The sequence below is a fragment of the Hemitrygon akajei genome, chromosome 31, assembly GCF_048418815.1.
Source record: "Hemitrygon akajei chromosome 31, sHemAka1.3, whole genome shotgun sequence".
Classification (NCBI taxonomy): domain Eukaryota; kingdom Metazoa; phylum Chordata; class Chondrichthyes; order Myliobatiformes; family Dasyatidae; genus Hemitrygon; species Hemitrygon akajei.
Genome location: NC_133154.1, coordinates 12,707,057 through 12,728,070, shown reverse-complemented (window position 1 = coordinate 12,728,070; position 21,014 = coordinate 12,707,057). Strand labels below are relative to the sequence as shown.

At 45.8% G+C, this 21,014-nt stretch overlaps 2 protein-coding genes across 2 annotated transcripts in view; one reads left to right on the top strand and one right to left on the bottom strand.

Moving 5' to 3' along the window:
* The window catches only part of bcat2 (branched chain amino-acid transaminase 2, mitochondrial), a 36,111-nt gene extending 20,331 nt beyond the window's left edge, over positions 1-15,780 (bottom strand). The window contains exons 1-2 of the mRNA XM_073033446.1: positions 15,627-15,780; positions 148-222 (exon numbers count right to left, since the gene is read on the bottom strand). Coding sequence (XP_072889547.1) covers positions 148-222; positions 15,627-15,665 — 114 coding nt within the window. The 5' untranslated portion in view covers positions 15,666-15,780. The remainder of the gene's footprint in view (positions 1-147; positions 223-15,626) is intronic.
* The window catches only part of sacs2 (sacsin molecular chaperone 2), a 79,899-nt gene continuing 63,046 nt past the window's right edge, over positions 4,162-21,014 (top strand). The window contains exon 1 of the mRNA XM_073033441.1: positions 4,162-4,692. Coding sequence (XP_072889542.1) covers positions 4,592-4,692 — 101 coding nt within the window. The 5' untranslated portion in view covers positions 4,162-4,591. The remainder of the gene's footprint in view (positions 4,693-21,014) is intronic.

Here is a 21,014-nt window from a genome sequence, read left to right as displayed (position 1 = left end):
TACTGGGAGACTCTGGCACTGTGTATAATACTGCATGGAGGCCATATGCTTATATCTACACTATGTTAGAAAGGAGCTGTAGATGCACCCAAGTTACATGAACCTGTCACAAGGTTCTGCAGGACTCAGGACTGTATTTTAACTCACCTTAAAGGCCGTGCAAATTGATCTGTGGGATCCACTGGAAAAGCCATGAGGTTGGATCAACTGCTTCCATAAAACCTGCAAAACACAACATTAGTGTTAGATGAAATGACCGCTGAAGGAGAAAGCTGCACTGGCTGCAGGGGCACGTTGGGTGGGCGGAGGTGAAGGGGTGGCGGAATGGATATATATGCTTGGAGCAAGACTATCATGAGCTCTGGCGCAGATCGGTCTTGGCAAAACCAAAAACTGGTTGATTATTGGCAAATAAGTGCTGCTTTATCGCACTGTTGACCATGCCTTCCATCTCTTCGCTGACGATTGAGGGTAGAGTGAATAAGCAACGTGGCCAGACTGGATTTATCCTCATTTTTGCAAACAGGACATGCCCAGATTATGTTCCACACTGTCAGTTAGATTCCAGTGTTATACTTGTGCTGTAACACCTTGGCTAGAGGCAAAGCAAGTTCTGGAGCCCAAATTTTCAGTACAGATGCCTGTGGAGGCCAAGGCATTGGGTATATTTAAAGCCGAAGTTGATAGGTTCTTGATTAGTAAGGATGTCAAACAGAAGACAGCAGTTGAATTAGGTTGAGAGGGATAATAAATCAAACATGATGGAATGGTGGAGCAGAATCGATGGGACGAATGGCCTGATTCTATTCCTAAGTCTTATGGCCTACTACAGATGCGATATTATTTGCTCCCTGATGTCATGAAATAAACCGAAAAGGCACAATATGGATATCAGTCCCAGATTCAGTGAAGCTCAATTGCAATTTGTTGGAACAACAACACACACAAAATGCCGGTGGAACACAGCAGGCCAGGCAGCATCTATAGGGAGAAGCACTGTCGACGTTTCGGGCCGAGACCCTTCATCAGGACTAACCGAAAGGAAAGATAGTAAGAGATTTGAAAGTAGTAGGGGGAGGGGGAAATGCGAAATGATAGGAGAAGACTGGAGGGGGTGGGATGAAGCTAAGAGCTGGAAAGGTGATTGGCGAAAGTGATACAGAGCTGGAGAAGGGAAAGGATCATGGGACGGGAGGCCTCAGGAGAAAGAAAGGGGGGGGGAGCACCAGAGGGAGATGGAAAACAGGCAAACAACTAAATATGTCAGGGATGGGGTGAGAAGGGGAGGAGGGGCATTAACGGAAGTTAGAGAAGTCAATGTTCATGCCATCAGGTTGGAGGCTACCCAGCCGGTATATAAGGTGTTGTTCCTCCAACCTGAGTTTGGATTCATTTTGACAATAGAGGAGGCCATGGATAGATATATCAGAATGGGAATGGGACGTGGAATTAAAATGTATGGCCACTGGGAGATCCTGGTTTCTCTGGCGGACAGAGCGTAGGTGTTCAGCGAAACGGTTTCCCAGTCTGCGTCGGGTCTCACCAATATATAAAAGGCCACACCGGGAGCACCAGACACAGTATACCACACCAGCCGACTCACAGGTGAAGAGTCGCCTCACCTGGAAGGACTGTCTGGGGCCCTGAATAGTGGAGAGGGAGGAAGTGTAAGAGCAGGTGTAGCACTTGTTCCGTTTACAAGGATAAGTGCCAGGAGGGAGATCGGTGATAGGGATGGGGGGGATGAGTGGACAAGGGAGTCACATAGGGAGCGATCCCTGCGGAAAGCAGAAAGAGGGGAGGGAAAAATGTGTTTGGTAGTGGGATCCCGTTGGAGGTGGCAGAAGTTACGGAGAATTATATGTTGGACCTGGAGGCTGGTGGGGTGATAGGTAAGGACAAGGGGAACCCTATCCCGAGTGGGGTGGCGGGTGGATGGGGTGAGGGCAGATGTGCGGGAAATGGGAGAGATGCGTTTGAGAACAGAGTTGATGGTGGACGAAGGGAAGCCCCTTTGCTTAAAAAAGGAAGACATCTCCTTCGTCCTGGAATGAAAAGCCTCATCCTGAGAGCAGATGCGGCGGAGACGGAGGAATTGTGAGAAGGGGATAGCCTTTTTGCAAGAGACAGGGTGGGAAGAGGAGTAGTCCAGGTAGCTGTGAGAGTCTGTAGGCTTATAGTAGATATCAGTAGATAGGCCGTCTCCAGAGATGGAGACAGAAAGATCAAGAAAGGGGAGGGAGGTGTCGGAAATGGACCAGGTAAATTTGAGGGCAGGATGAAAGTTGGAGGCAAAGTTAATGAAGTCAACCAGCTCAGCACGCGTGCAGGAGGTAGCGCCAAAGCAGTTGTTGATGTAGCGAAGGAAAAGAGGGGGATGGATACCGGTATAGCCTTGGAACATAGACTGTTCCACAAAGCCAACAAAAAGGCAGGCATAACTGGGACCCATACGGGTGTCCATGGCTACACCCTTAGTTTGGAGGAAGTGGGAGGAGCCAAAGGAGAAATTATTGAGAGTAAGAACTAATTCCGCTAGATGGAGGAGAGTGGTGGTAGAGGGGAATTGGTTAGGTCTGGAATTCAAAAAAAAGCGAAGAGCTTCGAGACCATCTCGGTGGGTGATGGAGGTATATAGGGACTGGACGTCCATGGTGAAAATAAGGTGGTGGGGGCCAGGGAACTTAAAATCATTGAAAAAATTCAAAGCGTGAGAAGTGTCACGAACATAGGTGGGAAGAGATTGAACAAGGGGGGGATAAGACAATGTCAAGGTATGCAGAAAGAGGGGTATAGCAAAAACACATCAGCTTTTTAAAAAAAATAAGAACCTCCACAGGGTGCAAAAGTTTCAGAACCCAATCTAAACACTGAAGAAGTGAACTATCAGCATACAGCAGGAAAATACTGCAGAAATGAATCCTACACTACATTGATTTTAGAGAATGATCCAGGCACAACTACTCTGGTGAAAGCAGAATGCATTACTTTGAATTCCAACCTCCACACAACACAAACTTCAACAATCATTTATTGCTTGGGCACATTTGCATTTTGTCAGCTCAGCTATTCAAAGGTTAGAAGAAGGGATCTTTTCTGATATAAACCTCCCAGGCTGGTTCAAAGTACATTACTCTCACAGAAAGAGGAACTAGACCAGACTTGCTCTGCTTGAAGCTGCGGTACATTCTACATTTTATTCCTGGGAATTCTTCACGAAAAGATCAAGGTAAGAAAATGAATGAGCAAGAAATGTTTTTCTTCAAGTACAGGGGGGTCCACGGACCCCCTCGGTTGATGGTATGGGTCTGTGGCAGAAAAGAGGTTGGGAACTCCTGGTATAGTGTCATAAAGTGGAGGTTTCGGTGTAAGGTTCTTTAGAGAAGGAAGCATGTTTGCTCTGCTCAGCTTAAAGGTTGTCATCCATTGTCACTATTGGAATTGTACATTGCTTCTTCAAAGTAAGACACAGCAAGATAACTAAGGCGGACATGTTGGTGTGCTGTATACCCCTCTCCTGGCACTTGAAGAGGTTCAGGCTGTTCTCTCCTCGGTAAACAGAGAGATCTGAAGCCATGCCCGCTGCTCCCACACACGTTCCTAGTCACAATCAGAGGCCCGGCAAGGCTGTCTCAAGCTTTTCTGTGTTTCTCTCAATCCGCTAATTCTTTATCCCCACACTTACAGAGTCCAACCACCCCTCATCTCGGATCCATTCACGGGAAAGACTTTGGGCCAAGTTTATACGCACAATCGTTCGTCCTTTCAGAGTTACGTAGACGAGTCAACTGACATCCAGAGGGATCCAAAGGGGAATGCAAATCTCTTCATTATTTTCAAGAACAATGAATCTGCAATGAAGGTTCACTGGACAGATGACGTACTAGGGGAAGACTGGCTCGACTAGGCCTACTCTCAGCACTGCACAGCAGCTAGTAGAGCTACTGACTCACAACACCAGAGACCCGGGCTCAATCCTGACCCTGAGTGCCGTCTATGTGGAGTTTTCATGTTCTTCCCGTGACTACGCAGGTCTCCTCAGGGTTCCTCATTTCTTGCTACATTCCAGTCTTGTGGGGTAATTGGCCACTGTTAATGCCTCTAATGTTTAGGTAAGTTGTAGAATATGGACGAAGTGTGGGAGCAGGCGGGGGGGGGGGGGGACTTTTAAATATTTATTTATTGATAAACAGCACGGAATAGGGTCTCCCACGCCACCCAGCAATCCCCTGATTCAATCCTAGCCTAGTTACGGGACGATGTACAATGACCAATTAATCTACGTCTTTGGACTGTGGGAGGATACTAGAGCACCCGGAGGAAACCCACGAGGGCACGGGGAGAGCGTGCAAACTCCTTGCAGGCAGCGGTGGGAATTGAACTCGGGCCTCTGGTACTGTAAAGCGTTGTGCTAACTGCTACACTACTGTGCCCATTTAATGGGAACGTAGGGGAGAATGAAAATAGGATTTAGGCGGTCGACATGGATGGAGCTGGTCGAAGGTCCCGTTTCCTTGCTGCATCCCTCGACGACTCTGCTTTGGAATAATCAGGAGATTTTGTTGAATCATACAAAACTCTGGCACGCTGGATGCAGGGACGCTTCCCCAGTCTGGGATTGAGAGGAGGGGATGTGATTTCTAGCACCACAGACCAAAGTCACGGGTATGCAGTAAAGCATCTGCGACTGAGGTAAGGAGTTTCTCTACTCAAGAGGGCGGTTAACATGTGGAATTATCGAGTGTAATAGAGGCCAAGTTGTTGAATATATTTGCGAGGATAGAAACAGATCAAAAAGCAAAAGGCATCAAGGGGTATGGAATTAAGACAGAGGATCCGAGTTGAACATTGACAGAGTGCCCTCAAAGATTGGTTTAGCTTTTTCCTATTCGTATTCCTATGTTTCTAGGTTCTAAAACAGAGTATCCAGTGAGACCTCCTCTGCCAAATGTGTAGAGTTAAACGTTAAATAAAGACTGGAAATTGATGAGCCAAGTGTATTAAGAGGCAAATACATTAGAGGCTTTTAAAAGATATTTAGATAGGCACATGAATGTAAGGAAGACGAGGGGATTAGTAGGAGTGATTAGCTTTTGCTTTTATTTTAATTTGCTTTTTAGCTGGTTCAGTACAACATTGTGGGCCGAAGGGCCTTTCCCCGTACTGTTCTATGTGTATAAAGGCGCTGTCAGTTCTGCGCCGTCTACAGCAACTGTCCCAGCGTGCTATCAAAACCAGATTGCAGTCAGCACCCAAGATATCCATGCTCCCGTTATCATTATGCGAGAAAAGATCTCGATAATGCAGCAGTTGGAGCCCAAGAATGCAACGTACAATACTAAATTAGCCATTATCACCATGGCAACCAGTATTTGTGCCCCCAAAATGCAGGGGAATATAGTAAATAATTCAGTCTTCCTTCCAGTGACTACAGGAAGCTGGCTCTGTTAGCCAGATCGGCGAGGCAGGTTATTTTTTATTTTGCCCATTCTTAATTATTCTCAAACAGAATGTTTTGCTGTGTAACTTCAGAAAGTCGATAAGATTCCACTAAATTGATGGTCTGGAGTCAAATATTGACCAGATAACACAGGAATGGCATTTATGCTTCCCTGAATACCTTGCGAGACTTCTAAACACCCTGCTACCAACCAGTACATATTATTTGACAGTGCCAGTAGCAGTATATTGCTGTATATTTAATTATCTGTCACATATGCACTTTAGAGTTTGTACACTCCAGAGTACTTTTTCCTCCCCCTCCCCTCTTCCTCTATTCTCAACTCTGGCCTTTCACCTCTTTTCACCTGCCTATCTCTCTCCCCCTGGGTCCTCTCCTCCTTCCCTTTCTCCTATGGTCCACTCTCCTCTCCTATCAGATTCCTTCCTCTCCAGCCCTTTATCTTTCCCACCCACCTGGCTTCACCCATCACCTTCCAGCTGTCCTCCTTCTGCTCCCTCCACCTTTTTATTCTGGCGTCTTCCCCTAGTCCTGAAGAAGGGTCTCAGCCCAAAACGTCGACTGTTTATTCATTTCCATAGATGCTGCCTGACCTGCTGAGTTCCTCCGGCATTTTGTGTGTGTGTTACTTTCTTTTATCTGTTACGTGCTGCCTGTGATATATTTATTTATTGAGATAAAGCATGGAATAGGCCCTTCGAGTTGCACTGCCCAGCAATCCCCAATTTAATCCTAGCCTAATAACCATATAACAATTACAGCATGGAAACAGGCCATCTCAGCCCTTCTAGTCCGTGCCGAACGCTTACTCTCACCTAGTCCCACCGACCCGCACTCAGCCCATAACCCTCTATTCCTTTCCTGTCCATATACCTATCCAATTTTTTTTTAAATCATGGGACAGTTTACAGTGACCAATTAACTTACCAACCAGGTAGTGTGGGAGGAAACCAGGGCACCCAGAGGGAACCCTCGTGATCACGGGAAGAACGTACAAACTTCTTACCAAGCAGCGGCGGGAATTGAACCCAGGTCGCTAGTACTGTAAAGCACTGTGCTGACCACTACGCTAGCTTAGTTAATTACATAATTAATTTGTTTCCACACCATCATCCAGGCTTCTACTAACTACCATGCCTCTATGCGACAGAGCAATACATGGTTTGACAGCAGCTAATTTCTCAGTGAGCTAAATACTTATTAGAGGCACAGTTCCCAAACTCTCTAAGCGACTCACTGGGGTAATAGGACTGAGAGTCCAATCATCCCGGGACCTTTAACAATTAGCTTTATTTATGACAGGTGTGTGGCACGTGGCCAAGTGGTTAAGGCGTTGGACTAACGATCTGAAGGTCGTGTGTTCGAGCCCCAGCCAGGGTAGCGTGTTGTGTCCTTGAGCAAGGCACTGAACCACACATTGCTCCAGTCTACCCAGCTGAAAATGGGTACCGTCAAAAATGCCGGGGGTTAACCTCGCGATAGACTGGCATCCTATCCGAGGGAGAGTCTCGTACTCTCAGTCGCTTCACGCCACGGAAACCGGAAATAAGCACTGGCCTGATGAGCCAATATGGCTCGGGACAGACTTTAATGACAGGTACATGGTAACACACAGTAGAATGCATCATTTGCGTCAAATCAAATCAGCGAGGATTGTACTGGGCAGCCCACAAGTGTCAGCACCCTTCCGGCGCCAAAGTAGCATGCCCACAATTAACCCTAAACGTACAACTTCAGAGTGTGGGGAGAACGTACAAAATCCTCACGGGTAGCGGCGGGAATTGAACCCCGACCTTGCCGCTAACGCGGTAATAGTGAGTACACCACGGCGCCGCCCTGAACAGGTCAGGTCTCAGATCCGACTAGTCAGTGCTACTTGAGTTAAATGATCTCATTGTGGAGATTGGTAGGAATAAAACCAAGTTCAGCAAATAATGAGGCAGGGGAAAGCAGTGCAAAGGGAGAGTTCATATTGGACGGGAAGGAGGTAGTGAGTCTGCATTAGCCACTTTGGATAAGTACTTGTACCTGAAGAGATCAGCAAAGAATTGGGTCAATTAGATTCAGTCATACAGACCCTTTGGCACTTACACCAATCCACCAGCACCTTTCTTATGTAATCCTACCCCATCCCGCAAATTCCAGCCCCAATTCCTTTTGGTCAAATTCCACCTGGAATGAGGAAAGAATGCCAGGATTTCAATAATAATTAACTCTTCAAAGGGAGAAAAAAAAGTTGCAGAAATATCAGTGAGTTATGCTTCATTAGCTTAGGAGATTGTGACTGCTTTGTTAACAAATGTTTCTGGCAATAGACAGAACAATTGTCAAAGATACCATTGCAGAAACACTCCATGCCAAAGTAAAAGCCACTTATCCAATATTGCTTTAGCAATAAGCTCCAGGGATACTTTTAAATTGTCTGTAACTCTCACTTCAGGATTCTTACAGTCTCTGAAGTTGTTAACAGCAACTTATTTTCATATTGTACACAGTGTCCCAGTACATTTTGCCAAGTGCCAGCAAGCAGACAGGAAACATTGCGCCAGGAAGGAAAGTTTCAATTAATTTTAAAGGGCTCGGTGACAAAGTGGAAACTGGAAGCTTTTCCCCCCCTCCCCAAGTAGGAAATAAAGGAATAAAGGTCTTAAGAAGTAGTTTTAGAATGCCGAAGTATGGGAAGAACCGTGTCTCAGCCACCAGATTGAAGTTCAGATTTATTTATCAGGCGTTGTTTGCGTTGCCCAGGAAACCAAAATAAGAATTGCACACTGGTGGCCAATGAAATCTGAAGATACTAGAAAACTCAGGAACCTCGATGGTGCTGTGCTGATTTCCTGGTTGGCAGATGTTACTCCTAATAATGCCATTTCAATTCCATTTCACTATTTTTAAACATATTGTACAATCAGTGGCCATTTTAATAGTTACCTCTGGTTCCTTCACTACTTTCAAATCTCTTAGTATTTCTCCTTTCAGTTAGTCCTGATGAAGGGTCTCGGCCCGAAACGTCGACAGTGCTTCTCCCTATAGATGCTGCCTGGCCTGCTGTGTTCCACCAGCATTTTGTGTGTGCTGTTTGAATTTCCAGCATCTGCAGATTTCCTCATGTTTGCCTTCTGCTGTGTCGTGTTTGACGTGTTGTGCGTTCAGAGATGCTCCTCTGCACACCACTGTTGTAACGTGTGGCTATTTGAGTTACAGTCGCCTTCCTGTCAGCTTGAACCAGTCTGGCCATTCTCCTCTGACCTCCCTAATTAACAAGACATTTTCACCCATGGAAGTGACACTCACTGGATTCCTTTCTCGTTTCTTGCTCCATTCTCTGTAAACCCTAAAGGCTTACCATGTGTGAAAATCTCAGGAGATCAGCAGTTTCTGAGATACTCAAACCGCCCCATCTGGCACCAACAATCATTCCACAGTCAAGGTCGCTTCGATCACATTACTTCCCCATTCTGATGTTTGGTCTGAACAACAACTGAACCTCCTGACCATGTTTGCATGCTTTTATGCTGTTATATGATTGTTTGATTAGATATTTGCATTAACTGGCAGGTATACCTAATAAAGTGGCCAATAAGTGTGCACAATAAATTTTCCAGTGAACTGAGTAACTTTAAGGTGGTGAAAAATATACACGAGCTCTGGACAACCGGCCCTGGTACAAAGCCACCAAAGTTCCAGATCCCTGGTGTTCTGGATTCCAACTCCAGCTACAAACCTGACTCACGATCCAGAGCCCTGGCTCTAGCCACAAACCCTGTCTGCACTCTGAATCTCTAGATTACACTTACTGATTTATTTAGATACAGCACAGCCCAATGGGCCCACGCTGCCAAGTTACACCCATGTGATTAATTAAGCTACTAACCTGTACGTCTTTGGAATGAAGGATGAAACCCATGCAGCCTCGGGGGGAAACATACAAACTCTTTGCAGAGGGAGGAGCTGGACTAACCAGGGAGCCAATGCTGGAGTTCAGAACTATTGGGTACTGGATTACAGAAATCTTACTGCAGTTGTAAAAGCAGATTGCAGTCATACCTTGACGGCAAAGATAAGTATTTTGAATTTGCAATGTATAGGGTGTAAACCAAAAGGTAAGGTCTCACGTAGAAAGGAAACAGCATTGTGTAAGGTATGATCAGGCTGACATCAGACACTTCAGAGTTTACAGAGAGTCAGTAAAGTCAGACAAATAGAACAAAGGGTGGGAGGGTGGAGATACATCTCTACCAAAGGAGGTATAAGACACTCCTCTCTGCTAGCTGGCAGGTCACCCTTGGGAAAGGTGTAGCACCTGCTTAACACCCCAGATCAGGGTCATGTGAAGTCATGGGATTAGGTGGTGGATGGTTGTATGAGCAACTGGTCCATATCACAAGACCTGGTTATGTGACCGCTGACGCCAGGCAGTCAATCTCTGACGAGTATTGATAATGGCTGGGTTCACACATCGTGTAGAGACACCGCCCAGAGAAGACAACGGCAAAACACTCCTGTAGAAAAATTTGCCGAGAACAATCATGGTCATGAGACTACAATCGCCTACATTGTGTGACACGGCAGATTATGATGATGAAATAAAATAAGCAACAATTATTTATGGTAATGACAAAATAGGGCTTGGTGGTTTGTGGTACAGAGGCGGGCAATGAATAAGCAGAAAGCAATGGACAGAATACAACATTACAGGTAGAGCTGTCCTTTTTTGGATAGTGAAGGTTCAGGTGAAATTTGATCAAAAGCAGTTCAAAATCATGATATGGTTTATAAATTAGTTTATTTGGTTACTGGTTATTCGAGTAGCAATAACCACATAACACAGATGGAAGTTTAACAGCTTTTTCCCCATTGCCATCAGGTTCTTAAACCAAGCCTACAAACCCTAACAGTACCGTGGACTCGATTTCTTTCTCTCCCTTTCTCAACCTGGACCAATGTCATTATGTTTATTTTGTTGTGTATAATTTATAATTGAGATTTATAGTAGCTTATGTTTGTCATGTCTGGAATGTACTGTGCTGCTGCCAAAAGCTACTTATCACAAAACTTAGACCCTGTGCAGGTCTATGACAACAAACTTGAACTTCACGTAGCTGGCAAGGTGAGGCGATACTGCCTGAAAGGATGGCTTATAAAAGGGAACTGGATAAAGAACAGCAGAGCACCAAAAAAAAAAGACTATTATGAAACCTCCTGAGCAAAAATTTCAAGGACAAACTCTTGGATCCGAATAGACAAAGAGGAAATATGCATGTCAAAGTTGATCTTTTTGACATTGTATATTGAATATTTCAATGACATTTGAGTAATTTTGCATATATATTGCTCAATTAATCATTAATTATTTAGATGAATAAATAATTATGGATTATAAATGCGTGAACTGCGTACGTCATCACGCTACAACATGCGCGCCTCACTGGAAGTAAGATTCAAACAGAGACCCGCATTTTCGGACTCCTGCATCTTCCTTTGAAGTAATTTACCGCTTTGAAGTTATAGAACATAACACCAAGGGCTAAAAGTGAAGTTTTCCATCCTGACTGACAGCTCGATATACAAAGGTGCTTCACACATAAAAACGACAATCTTAGCATTGCCCTTTCAAAGCAATGATCAGTTTGTAATAAAATTGTAATAGAAGAAAGCTTTGAAGGCAAACAATACTTCGCTTCATTGTCAATAGAGTTCAGTTCAAAGTCAAATTCCTCCAAAGGACCACAACCTCGTGGTAGGGTTTGGAGGCTTGCCTACCTCAATGACCCGGAGAGCTATTTTGGCTGGAGTCAGGGATTTATGCTTTGGCCCTTGGTGGGGTCACCCATGCCAAACAGGTCAAAGGGTAGAGGTCAGACTAAGAGTGGCCCACCGGTCCTCCAGGTTCAGGGGCTCAGTTCAGGGCTAACGACCCTGACTGGTCAAACAGAAGAAACAGCAATGAAGATTCCTTCTACATCTGTATGCAGTGGTATGGGCAGACAGGCAGAGGCCCTTCATTGCAGCCCTAAATGCCAGCGACGTAGCAGACAGTGAAATTATCTCAGCAAAAAGTGATCAGTGAGAGGATTTGAACAAAGTTAAGCTGAACCGAGATGATGCCAATGAAATCTCACTGAAGCCAAAAAGAGGCAAAATGAGAACCAGTGAGAGAGAGTGATTTGGAAAACAATTCAATTAACATTGGCTAAAATAGAAAGTTTGTAAAGGGGAATAATAATAAAGTGGGAGAGAATTAAATATCTTATGTCTATTCACTACTTGAAAAGAGAAAATGGGGAACTATGTAATGCAAACATCAGAAAGTCTGCAGATGCTGGAAATCCCGAGCAACACACACAAAATGTTGGAGGAACTCAACAGGCCAGGCAGCATCTCTGGAAAATGAATAAGCAGTCAACTTTCAGGCCGAGACCCTTCTTCAGGACTGAGAAGGAAAGGGGGAAGATGTCAGAATAAAAAGGTGGGGAGAGGGGAAGGAGGCTGGCTGGAAGGTGAAGTCAGGTGTTTGGGAAAGATCAAGGGCTGGAGAAGAAGGAATTTGATAGGAGAGGAGAGTGGACCATAGGAAAAAAAGGAGGGGACTTAGGGGACTACATAACAGTTATTTCATATCAGTAATACAGGAAGTCCTGTAATCTATTAAGAAAGAAGTGTTAGCAGGGTACTTAGAAAATAAAAGCATGATTGGACAGAGTTGACATGGATTTATGAAGGGAAATCCATATCAGCTAAATTATTTCCGGAGTTTTTCAGATTGTAACTTAACAGATATAGCATGATTGGTGTAGTGTTTTTGGCTTTCAATATGAAGCCACACAAAAGACAATAAAGCAAAATTAGAAAATATGCAACTGCAGTGGTATGGGCAGACAGGCGGAGGCCCTTCATTGCAGCCCTAAATGCCAGCGACGTAGCAGACAGTGAAATTATCTCAGCAAAAAGTGATCAGTGAGAGGATTTGAACAAAGTTAAGCTGAACCGAGATGATGCCAATGAAATCTCACTGAAGAAAAAAAGAGGCAAAATGAGAACCAGTGAGAGAGAGGGGGATTTGGAAAACAATTCAATTAACATTGGCTAAAATAGAAAGTTTGTAAAGGGGAATAATAATAAAGTGGGAGAGAATTAAATATTTTATGTCTATTCACTACTTGAAAAGAGAAAATGAGGAACTATGTAATGCACGTTGCACCATGCCCAGCAATGCTGAAGCCTTAACTGTTCGCAATCTAGATCAATGATTTGGACGAGGCGAACAAGAATCCGAGTCTGCTGATGATACTGAACTAGTATCATGAGGAAGTGAGGTCGTGAGGATCGTGAGGAAGATGTAAAAAGGCTTCAAGGGGGTAAGACCAAGTTAATGGAGAATAGGTTAAGTGGAATACAATGTGGAAAACTGTTCAATCATCTAGTCTGGCTGAAAGGGATGGCATGATTAGTATAATTGTTCTATAGCGCCAGCAATTGGACCATACGCCCGCTGCTACGTTCTCACCAACCTGTGTGCTCTGGTTTCCTCCCACACTCCAAAGACATGCGGGTTAGGGTCAGTAGATTGTGGGCATGCTATGTTGGCGTCTGAAGTGTGGCAAGCTGTCCCCAGCACAACCTTCACTGATTTGATTCGACGCAGATGACACATTTCACTCTGCGTTTTGATGTAGAATGTGACAAATACAATAAAGTAATCTTTAAGAAACAGTAACAAAAGCAGAATATTTAAGTATTGTGCATTGGTTTCTGCGATGTAACATGCAGGTACAGCAAGAAAGCAGAAGGGCAAATTGAATATTTGTTTTTATTGTGGCATCTGCAGGGATATTTTTATTTCCATTTTGTGACTAAATTAATGTACTAGACAAAATGCCAGTATTTCCAAGCTATTGCCAGGTAGGAATTGACTGGCTTAATGCAATGGCATAACATCCTTTGGATGAAAGGAAATGGAAAGAGGTAAATGCATACTAGGAAATGCTATCTACAGGAACTTATTCTTGCACAATTCATGCTTCAATTTAATTTTGCACCCATCCCTAAAGCAGATTGCCAAAGCTTGATGTTCAAAGAGAACATTACTCATGAGCGGTAAATTGCCACATTTCATTTGATGCACAATGAGTCGCAAAGTTAATGCCAATTTCATCAGGCCTTGTTACCCTGGGCCAGGGAGGAGGACATACAGTCTGTCCACACCCAGTCTGTCTGGGCAAAATGAAGTCTTGTGGAGGGGAAAGAGGAGACAGGGATGGAGGAAATGGAAGGGGAAAGGGAAGGGAGGGGAGGGAAGACAGTGGGAAAAGGGAAGGGGACAGGAAATAAGAAGAAAGGGAGTGGATGAGAATAAAGGAGTCTGAAGGGGTAGAACAGGAAGGAGGAGAGGAGAAGCTGTAATAAATTTGCCAGCATCTGTTGACCCTCAGATCTCCATATGCATCCTCCCCCTCTCCATTTTCTCTGATCCAGCCTTTCTCCTTCTTCAATTCCTCAGAACTTCCTCGTGATTCAAAACCCTCTTCCTCTTTCTTTGTTGCCTCAAATTTCCAGTCTTAAGCTCCCTCCCTCCTTCGCTCTCCAGTGTCATGACCATCCCTCTTTCATCTGTGCTTCGAATTTTCACTGATATCCCCCTTCCTCTCCCATCACAAGGATCTCTTCCTTCCACCTGCATCTTCACCTCCAGTATCTCAGATCTTCTTCCATCTCTGCCCTGCCAATGCTTTGATCTTCCTTCTTCTCCAGTGTCCTGGATCTCCAGGAGCTTAAATCTCCTTCTTCTCTAGTGTCTTGGATCACCCTCCATCCCAGCATCTCAGATTTCCCTCCCTTCCAGTGCCTCAGACCTCCATCTCCAGTAGCTCAGATCTCCAGTGCCCTGGATCTCCCTCCTTCCGATGTCTCTCATCTCCCTCCTTCCCTCCATCTCCAGTGTCTCGGACCTCCATCTCCAGTAGCTCAGATCTCCAGCGCCCTGGATCTCCCTCCCTCCGCAAGGTCTCGCATCTCCCTCCTTCATCTCCAGTGTCTCGCATCTCCCTCCTTTCCTCCCTCTCCAAAGTCTCGCATCTCCCTCCTTCCCTCCCTCTCCAGTGTCTCCCATTTCCCTCTGCAAGGTCTCGCATCTCCCTCCTTCCCTCCCTCTCCAGTCTCACATCTCCCTCCTTCCCTCCCCCTCCAGTGTCTTGCATCTCCTTCCTTCCCTCCCTCCGCAAGGTCTCGCATCTCCCTCCTTCCCTCCATCTCCAGTGTCTCGCATCTCCCTCCTTCCCTCCCTCTCCAGTCTCGCATCTCCCTCCTTCCCTCCCTCCGCAAGGTCTCGCATCTCCCTCCTTCCCTCCATCTCCAGTGTCTCGCATCTCCCTCCCCTCCCTCTCCAGTCTCGCATCTCCCTCCTTCCCTCCCTCCGCAAGCTCGCATCTCCCTCCTTCCCTCCCTCTCCAGTGTCTTGCATCTCCCTCCTTCCCTCCCTCCGCAAGGTCTCGCATCTCCCTCCTTCCTTCCATCTCCAGTGTCTCGCATCTCCCTCCTTCCCTCCATCTCCAGTCTCGCATCTCCCTCCTTCCCTCCCTCTCCAGTCTCGCATCTCCCTCCTTCCCTCCCTCTCCAGTCTCGCATCTCCCTCCTTCCCTCCCTCCGCAAGGTCTCGCATCTCCCTCCTTCCCTCCCTCCGCAAGGTCTCGCATCTCCCTCCTTCCCTCCCTCTCCAGTGTCTCGCATCTCCCTCCTTCCCTCCCTCTCCAGTTTCGCATCTCCCTCCTTCCCTCCCTCTCCAGTCTCGCATCTCCCTCCTTCCCTCCCTCCGCAAGGTCTCGCATCTCCCTCCTTCCCTCCATCTCCAGTGTCTCGCATCTCCCTCCTTCCCTCCCTCTCCAGTGTCTCGCATCTTCCTCCCTCCTTCCCTCCCTCCGCAAGGTCTCGCATCTCCCTCCTTCCCTCCCTCTCCAGTGTCTCGCATCTCCCTCCTTCCCTCCCTCTCCAGTGTCTCGGATTTCCCTCTGCAAGGTCTCGCATCTCCCTCCTTCTCTAAACTGCTCCTGCAGCCCCATTTATCTTCTCTTCCTCCTCTCCAGTGTCTCAGATCTCCCTCTTCCTCACCCCCCTCCCCCAGCGTCTCGGAGCTCCCTCCATTCATTCACTCATTCATTCACTCACTCACCCTCAGCTGTGGCGCTGGAGCAACCCTCAGCGCCGCCATCTCTCCTGTTTCGCCGGCAAATGGGACGGCCCTCCCCCTGCAGCCCTGAAGAAAGGTTCCGCCTTCGGAGCCCGAACAGGTTCAACCCAGAGACCCCAGCGGGGGGCGGGGGCCGGGGGCCGGTAGAGGGCATTAGAAGGGGGAAGGATTACAGAGAGGGGAAATCAGTGCAGAAAGTAACCAGGGAGATAATGCAAAAGGAGGGGAGTTAGCTTAGAGGTCGTGTAAGCAGAGCTGCAACTGGATGCGTTATAATTCCACACTGATTCATCTGCTGTTCAGCTGGAGTGTAAACTGGTTGAGTGAAGTGTTTTTAACCACCACACTTTATTTTCTGGTTGTCTCTAGGCAATGTCTGTGGAGATTTTCACGCTGTGGATTTGGAAGGGGATCTGCTCACAGCTGCTGAAATCCATTACACAGGCCGTGCATACTGTACTGTATATAATCCCTTTACCCCCCAACTATTCCCGGCACGCAATAACGTGGCATGTTTACTCTAAGGGGTTCCGCAACACAGTTGAAGTTTATTTTAAAAATTGTTCCCTCTCAATTATGCAAAACTTGATCAGCTGACCGTTGCGCAAGAAAATGACTGCGGTAATAATCCTGACAGGTGACATTCCACGCGTAACAGAACATAGAAACCATACAGCACAACACAGGCACTTCCGCCCGCAAAGTTGTGCCGAACCTTACCCTAGAACTACCTAGGCTTACCCATAACCCTCTATTTTTCTAAGCTCCATGCACCTATCCAAAAGTCTCTTAAAAGACCCTGTCGTATCCACCTCCACCACCGTTGCCGGCAGCCCATTCCATGCACTCACCACTCTCTGAGTAAAAAACTTACCCCTGTACCTACTCCCCAGCACCTTAAAACTATGCCCTCTCATGCTAGCCATTTTAGCGGTGGGGCAAAGCCTCTGACTGAAAGCTAGAGTACAAGGTCATTGAAGTCAAACAGCGGACGGGAGCCGAGTTTTCTTTTCGATACGCGGTTTAGTTTCTGCTGTGAGTTAAAATCGCCGCTGTAACTCCAAAACCACTCTCTGTAACGCTGTTAGCAGCTGGGGAGGAGAGCCTGGAGTTCTTAGAACCTTGGCGATGGAGACGGAGGTGTCACTGCTCTGGATGTTGAGCCAGTCAAGTGTCACTCTCATCAACTGGAAAAAGCAGATATCAAATCTGTGACAAAGGTTGAGAGGCCTCTGGAAAGGAAACGTCTCCATTCTCCTCTGCCCTCTTTCATTAACAAGGTGGTTTTGCCCACAGAACCATCACTCCCTTGATCTCCCTCTCCCCCCCCCCCCCCCACCATTCTCTGTAAACTCCAGAGACTGCTGTGCATGAAAATCTCAGGAGATCAGCAGTTGTTGAGATACTCAAACCACCCCATCTGGCACCAACAATCCTTCCAGGGTCAAAGTCATATTTTTCCCCAATCTAATGTCTGGTCTGAACGGCAGCTGAACCTCTTGACCATGTCTGTGTGCTTTTATACATTGAGTTGCTGCCTCACGATTGGCTGATTAGATATTTGTATTAATGAGCAGGTGTACAGGTGTAGCTCGTAAATTGTTGGTGCCAGACGGGGTGGTTTGAGTATCTCAGAAACTGCGATCTTCGTGCACAACAGTCTGTAGAGTTTACAGAGAGTGGGGCAAAAAAACCAAAAGGACATCCAGTGAGCGGCAGTTCTGTGGGTGAAAATGCCTTGTTAATGAGAGAGGTCAGAGGAGAATGGCCAGACTGGTTTAAGCTGACAGAAGGGTGTCAGTAACTCAAACAACCATGCGCTACGACAGTGGTGTGCCGAAGAGCATCTCTGAACACACAACATGTCAAACCTTGAAGTGGACGGGCTACAGCAGCAGAAGATCATGAACATACACTCAGTGGCCACTTAAGTTGGTACAGGAGGTATCTAATGAAGTGGCCACTGTGTGTATATGGAATACTTTGACAATAAGTTTTATTTTAACTTTGTCAATGCTTTACCGTGCATAATATTTCCAAGGCTCATTGCCTTGTTCTGAGGTGTGTGGTGCACTGATGAACTACAACCTTGAACAGGGAGCAGTCTGGTCACACTTTCGATGATCGTTTCTAGAACTGCAACCTCCGGCTCAGTGGTAAAGCAGGCTCTGCGATTTTCCACCTGATTGAAAATAGAAAGTAAAAACATTACTGCAAAACATAAAGGTTCCCAACCCCAAGAACCCTCTGTTCCTCCACACTGCTGAGAATCCTGCTATGAACCCCGCGTTCTGCCTTCAAATCCAACCTTCCAGCTTGCTTCGCTTCATACTTTTCACACTTTCCTTTTTGTTGAACTTAACGAAAGACTAAGCTGTGACTGCTTTTTTATTTAGATATCTGTGAAATTCCTCCTCGCTCGACCCGTTGTCCCAGCATGCCCTGCCGTAGCCTCCCGCCATTTCACAGATCCTCAGTTTCTCTCCAGCGCCCGTCGTTCAGGGATTGTTCGCCGAGAAAGTAAGCGCCTGAGATCTTTTGAAAAGTGGCGTGTCGCTTGCCGAAGTGGGCCGTAAGGTCGGTAAGAACGAGTCGAGCACGGTAAAGCAGAAAGAAGCTGAAGTTCATGGAAGTGTTAGTGCTGCCCCTACAACGGCAAAAATGGTCTCTCTGGTTCATGATAAAGTGCTTGCAAAAACTGAGAAAGCATTAAGTGTGTGGGCGGAGGACATGCCACGGAAGCGTATCCCTGCTGATGGCAAAGTTATGCGTGAAAAAGCACTACTGTGAGGGGGTTGAGGTGAGCGATTTGCAGCACCGTAGGTTCACGGCAACACCCTTGAAAGGTTCTCAAACTTCTAAACCTCAAAGTATGTATAAATCCCTTCTAAATGAAATGTGTGTCCTTGATAAAGATAACTGGCCTGCTGAAATACCGCCTGATTATGGAGAAGCTGCAACATCATCTCTCTGTAAGAGATTTAAGCTTTCTTCCTCCTCTGTAATAAATGCCTTCGGAGATTATGTGGAGGATTGTGGATGCCGCATCCCCCAAGATTTACGCCCATTACTGAGCTGTGCACAAGTTATTCCTATTAGTACTGCTGAGTATGAGAGAGGATTCAGTCACATGAACTTGATAGTAATAACAACAACAGAATCAAGAATTCTGATAAATCATGTATCAGCACTTACGTTTGTTGAACTACACGGACCTCCTCTAGTTCAGTGGAATCCTGAGCCAAATGTCACATCATGGCTGCGGTACCACAGATGATAACAGATAACACCAGGACAAGAGTTGTTTCAGACCCCCCGAACACATATTACGCCTGACCCTTTGTGGAAATGATTGTGAAACTTCTCATTGGTGGTATTTGGTAAGTAGGTAATTGCTTTTAAATTGGTAAAAGACATGATTGCCGTCTTTTCCTTTACTTGCTTGATAATTATATTTTATGATAATTAGTGAGTGCAACTGTGCAATACTTTGTCATATTATTAAATTAAGCATTTTATGTTTTATTGCACCAGTTATACACTGAAATGTAGTGATAGGCTATAATCTTGTTAATGTCTTAACTATCACTATATTTCTGTGGAGCTCTGGAATTCATATATTTCTTTCATCTTGGTTTAGCCCTTGGCATTATAAGAAGCCCTATTCATATATATATATATACACAGAATATTGTCACCACCCAATTTGTGTACCTGCTCATTACATAAATGAGGCAAGGAAATTACTTTACTTTATTGTCACCAAACAATTGATACTAGAGCGTACAATCATCACAGCGATATTTGATTCTGCACTTCGTGCTCCCTGAAGTACAAATCCAAGTAAATATAATAAAAAATTAAATTATTAATCATAATTAGAAAATAGAAAAAGGAAAGTAAGGTAGTGCAAGTCAGGTCCGGATATTTGGAAGGTACGGCCCAGATCCGGGTCAGGATCCGTTCAGCAGTCTTATCACAGTTGGAAAGAAGCTGTTCCCAAATCTGGCCGTGCGAATCTTCATGCTCCTGAACCTTCTCCCGGAGGGAAGAGGGACAAAAAGTGTGTTGGCTGGGTGGGTCGTGTCCTTGATTATCCTGGCAGCACTGCTCCGACAGCGTGCGGTGTAAAGTGAGTCCAAGGATGGAAGATTGGTTTGTGTGATGTGCTGGGCTAGGTTCACGATCTTCTGCAGCTTCTTCTGGTCTTGGACCAATACATGAAATGAGCAGGTACACAAAATGGGTGTGACATATAGAGAGGATATAGGAAATGGCAACCATTTTGTCAGCTCCAGCACCTAAAAAATTAGCACTGCACCCCTGGCTGCGTCACCATCTGGTACAGTAGGGGGTGGGGGTGAGGAGGCTACTGCACAGGATTGAAAGAAGCTGCAGAAAGTTGTGAACTCAGTCAACTCCATCATGAGCACTAGCCTCCGTAGCGTCCAGAACATCCTCAAGCAGCGATGCCTCGAAAAGGCGTCATCCATCCTTGAGGACCCTCTTCACCCAGGACATAGCTACCACCAAGAAGGAAGTACAGGAGCCTGAAACCACACACTCAGTGATTCAGGAACAGCTTCTTCCCCTCGGCCATCTGATTTCTGAATGGACATTGAACCCGTGAACACTAACTGAAGACTTTTTTTTAGCTCTGCTTACTTGATTTAACTATTTTCTATATATAATTTTTCCTCACCACTTATGAGTGCGATGTCTGTGTACTTTTCCCTCAATCTCGCGTCCTCTACCTGGGAGCTTAAGGATTCGGTGCAATATCCTTGCTGTTCCTAGTTGAGCGCTCTTCTGAACAGAGATCTCAGATGTTGCTCCCGGGATTTGTTGGAGCCACTCTCCCAGTTCAGGTGTCATAGCTCCAAGTGCTCCTATCACTACCGGGATTACTCTGGCTTTAACCTTCCACATCCTCTCTATCTGCTCTTTCAAGCCCTGGTATCTCTCCAGCCTCTCATATTCTTTCTTCCTGATGTTACTGTCATTCAGGATTGCCACGTCCATTACAATTGCTTTCTTCTGTTCCTGGTCCAGTATCGCAATGTCTGGTTAGCTGACCAGTGCCTGCTTATCGGTCAGTATCTGGAACTCCCACAGGATCTCAGCTCTGTCATTCTCCACGACCATCTCGGGTGTTTCCCATTTGGACTTTGGAGTGTCCAATCCATACTCAGCGCAGATGTTCCTGTACACAATTCCTGCCACCTGCTTGTGCCATTCAGTGTATGTTGTCCCGGCTGCATCTTGAAAATATAAATCTATCTATCTATCTATTATTTCTATCGATTTATTTGCTGTAATTCACAGTTTTTTAAAATTTTACATTATTATGTATTGCATTGTACTGCTATC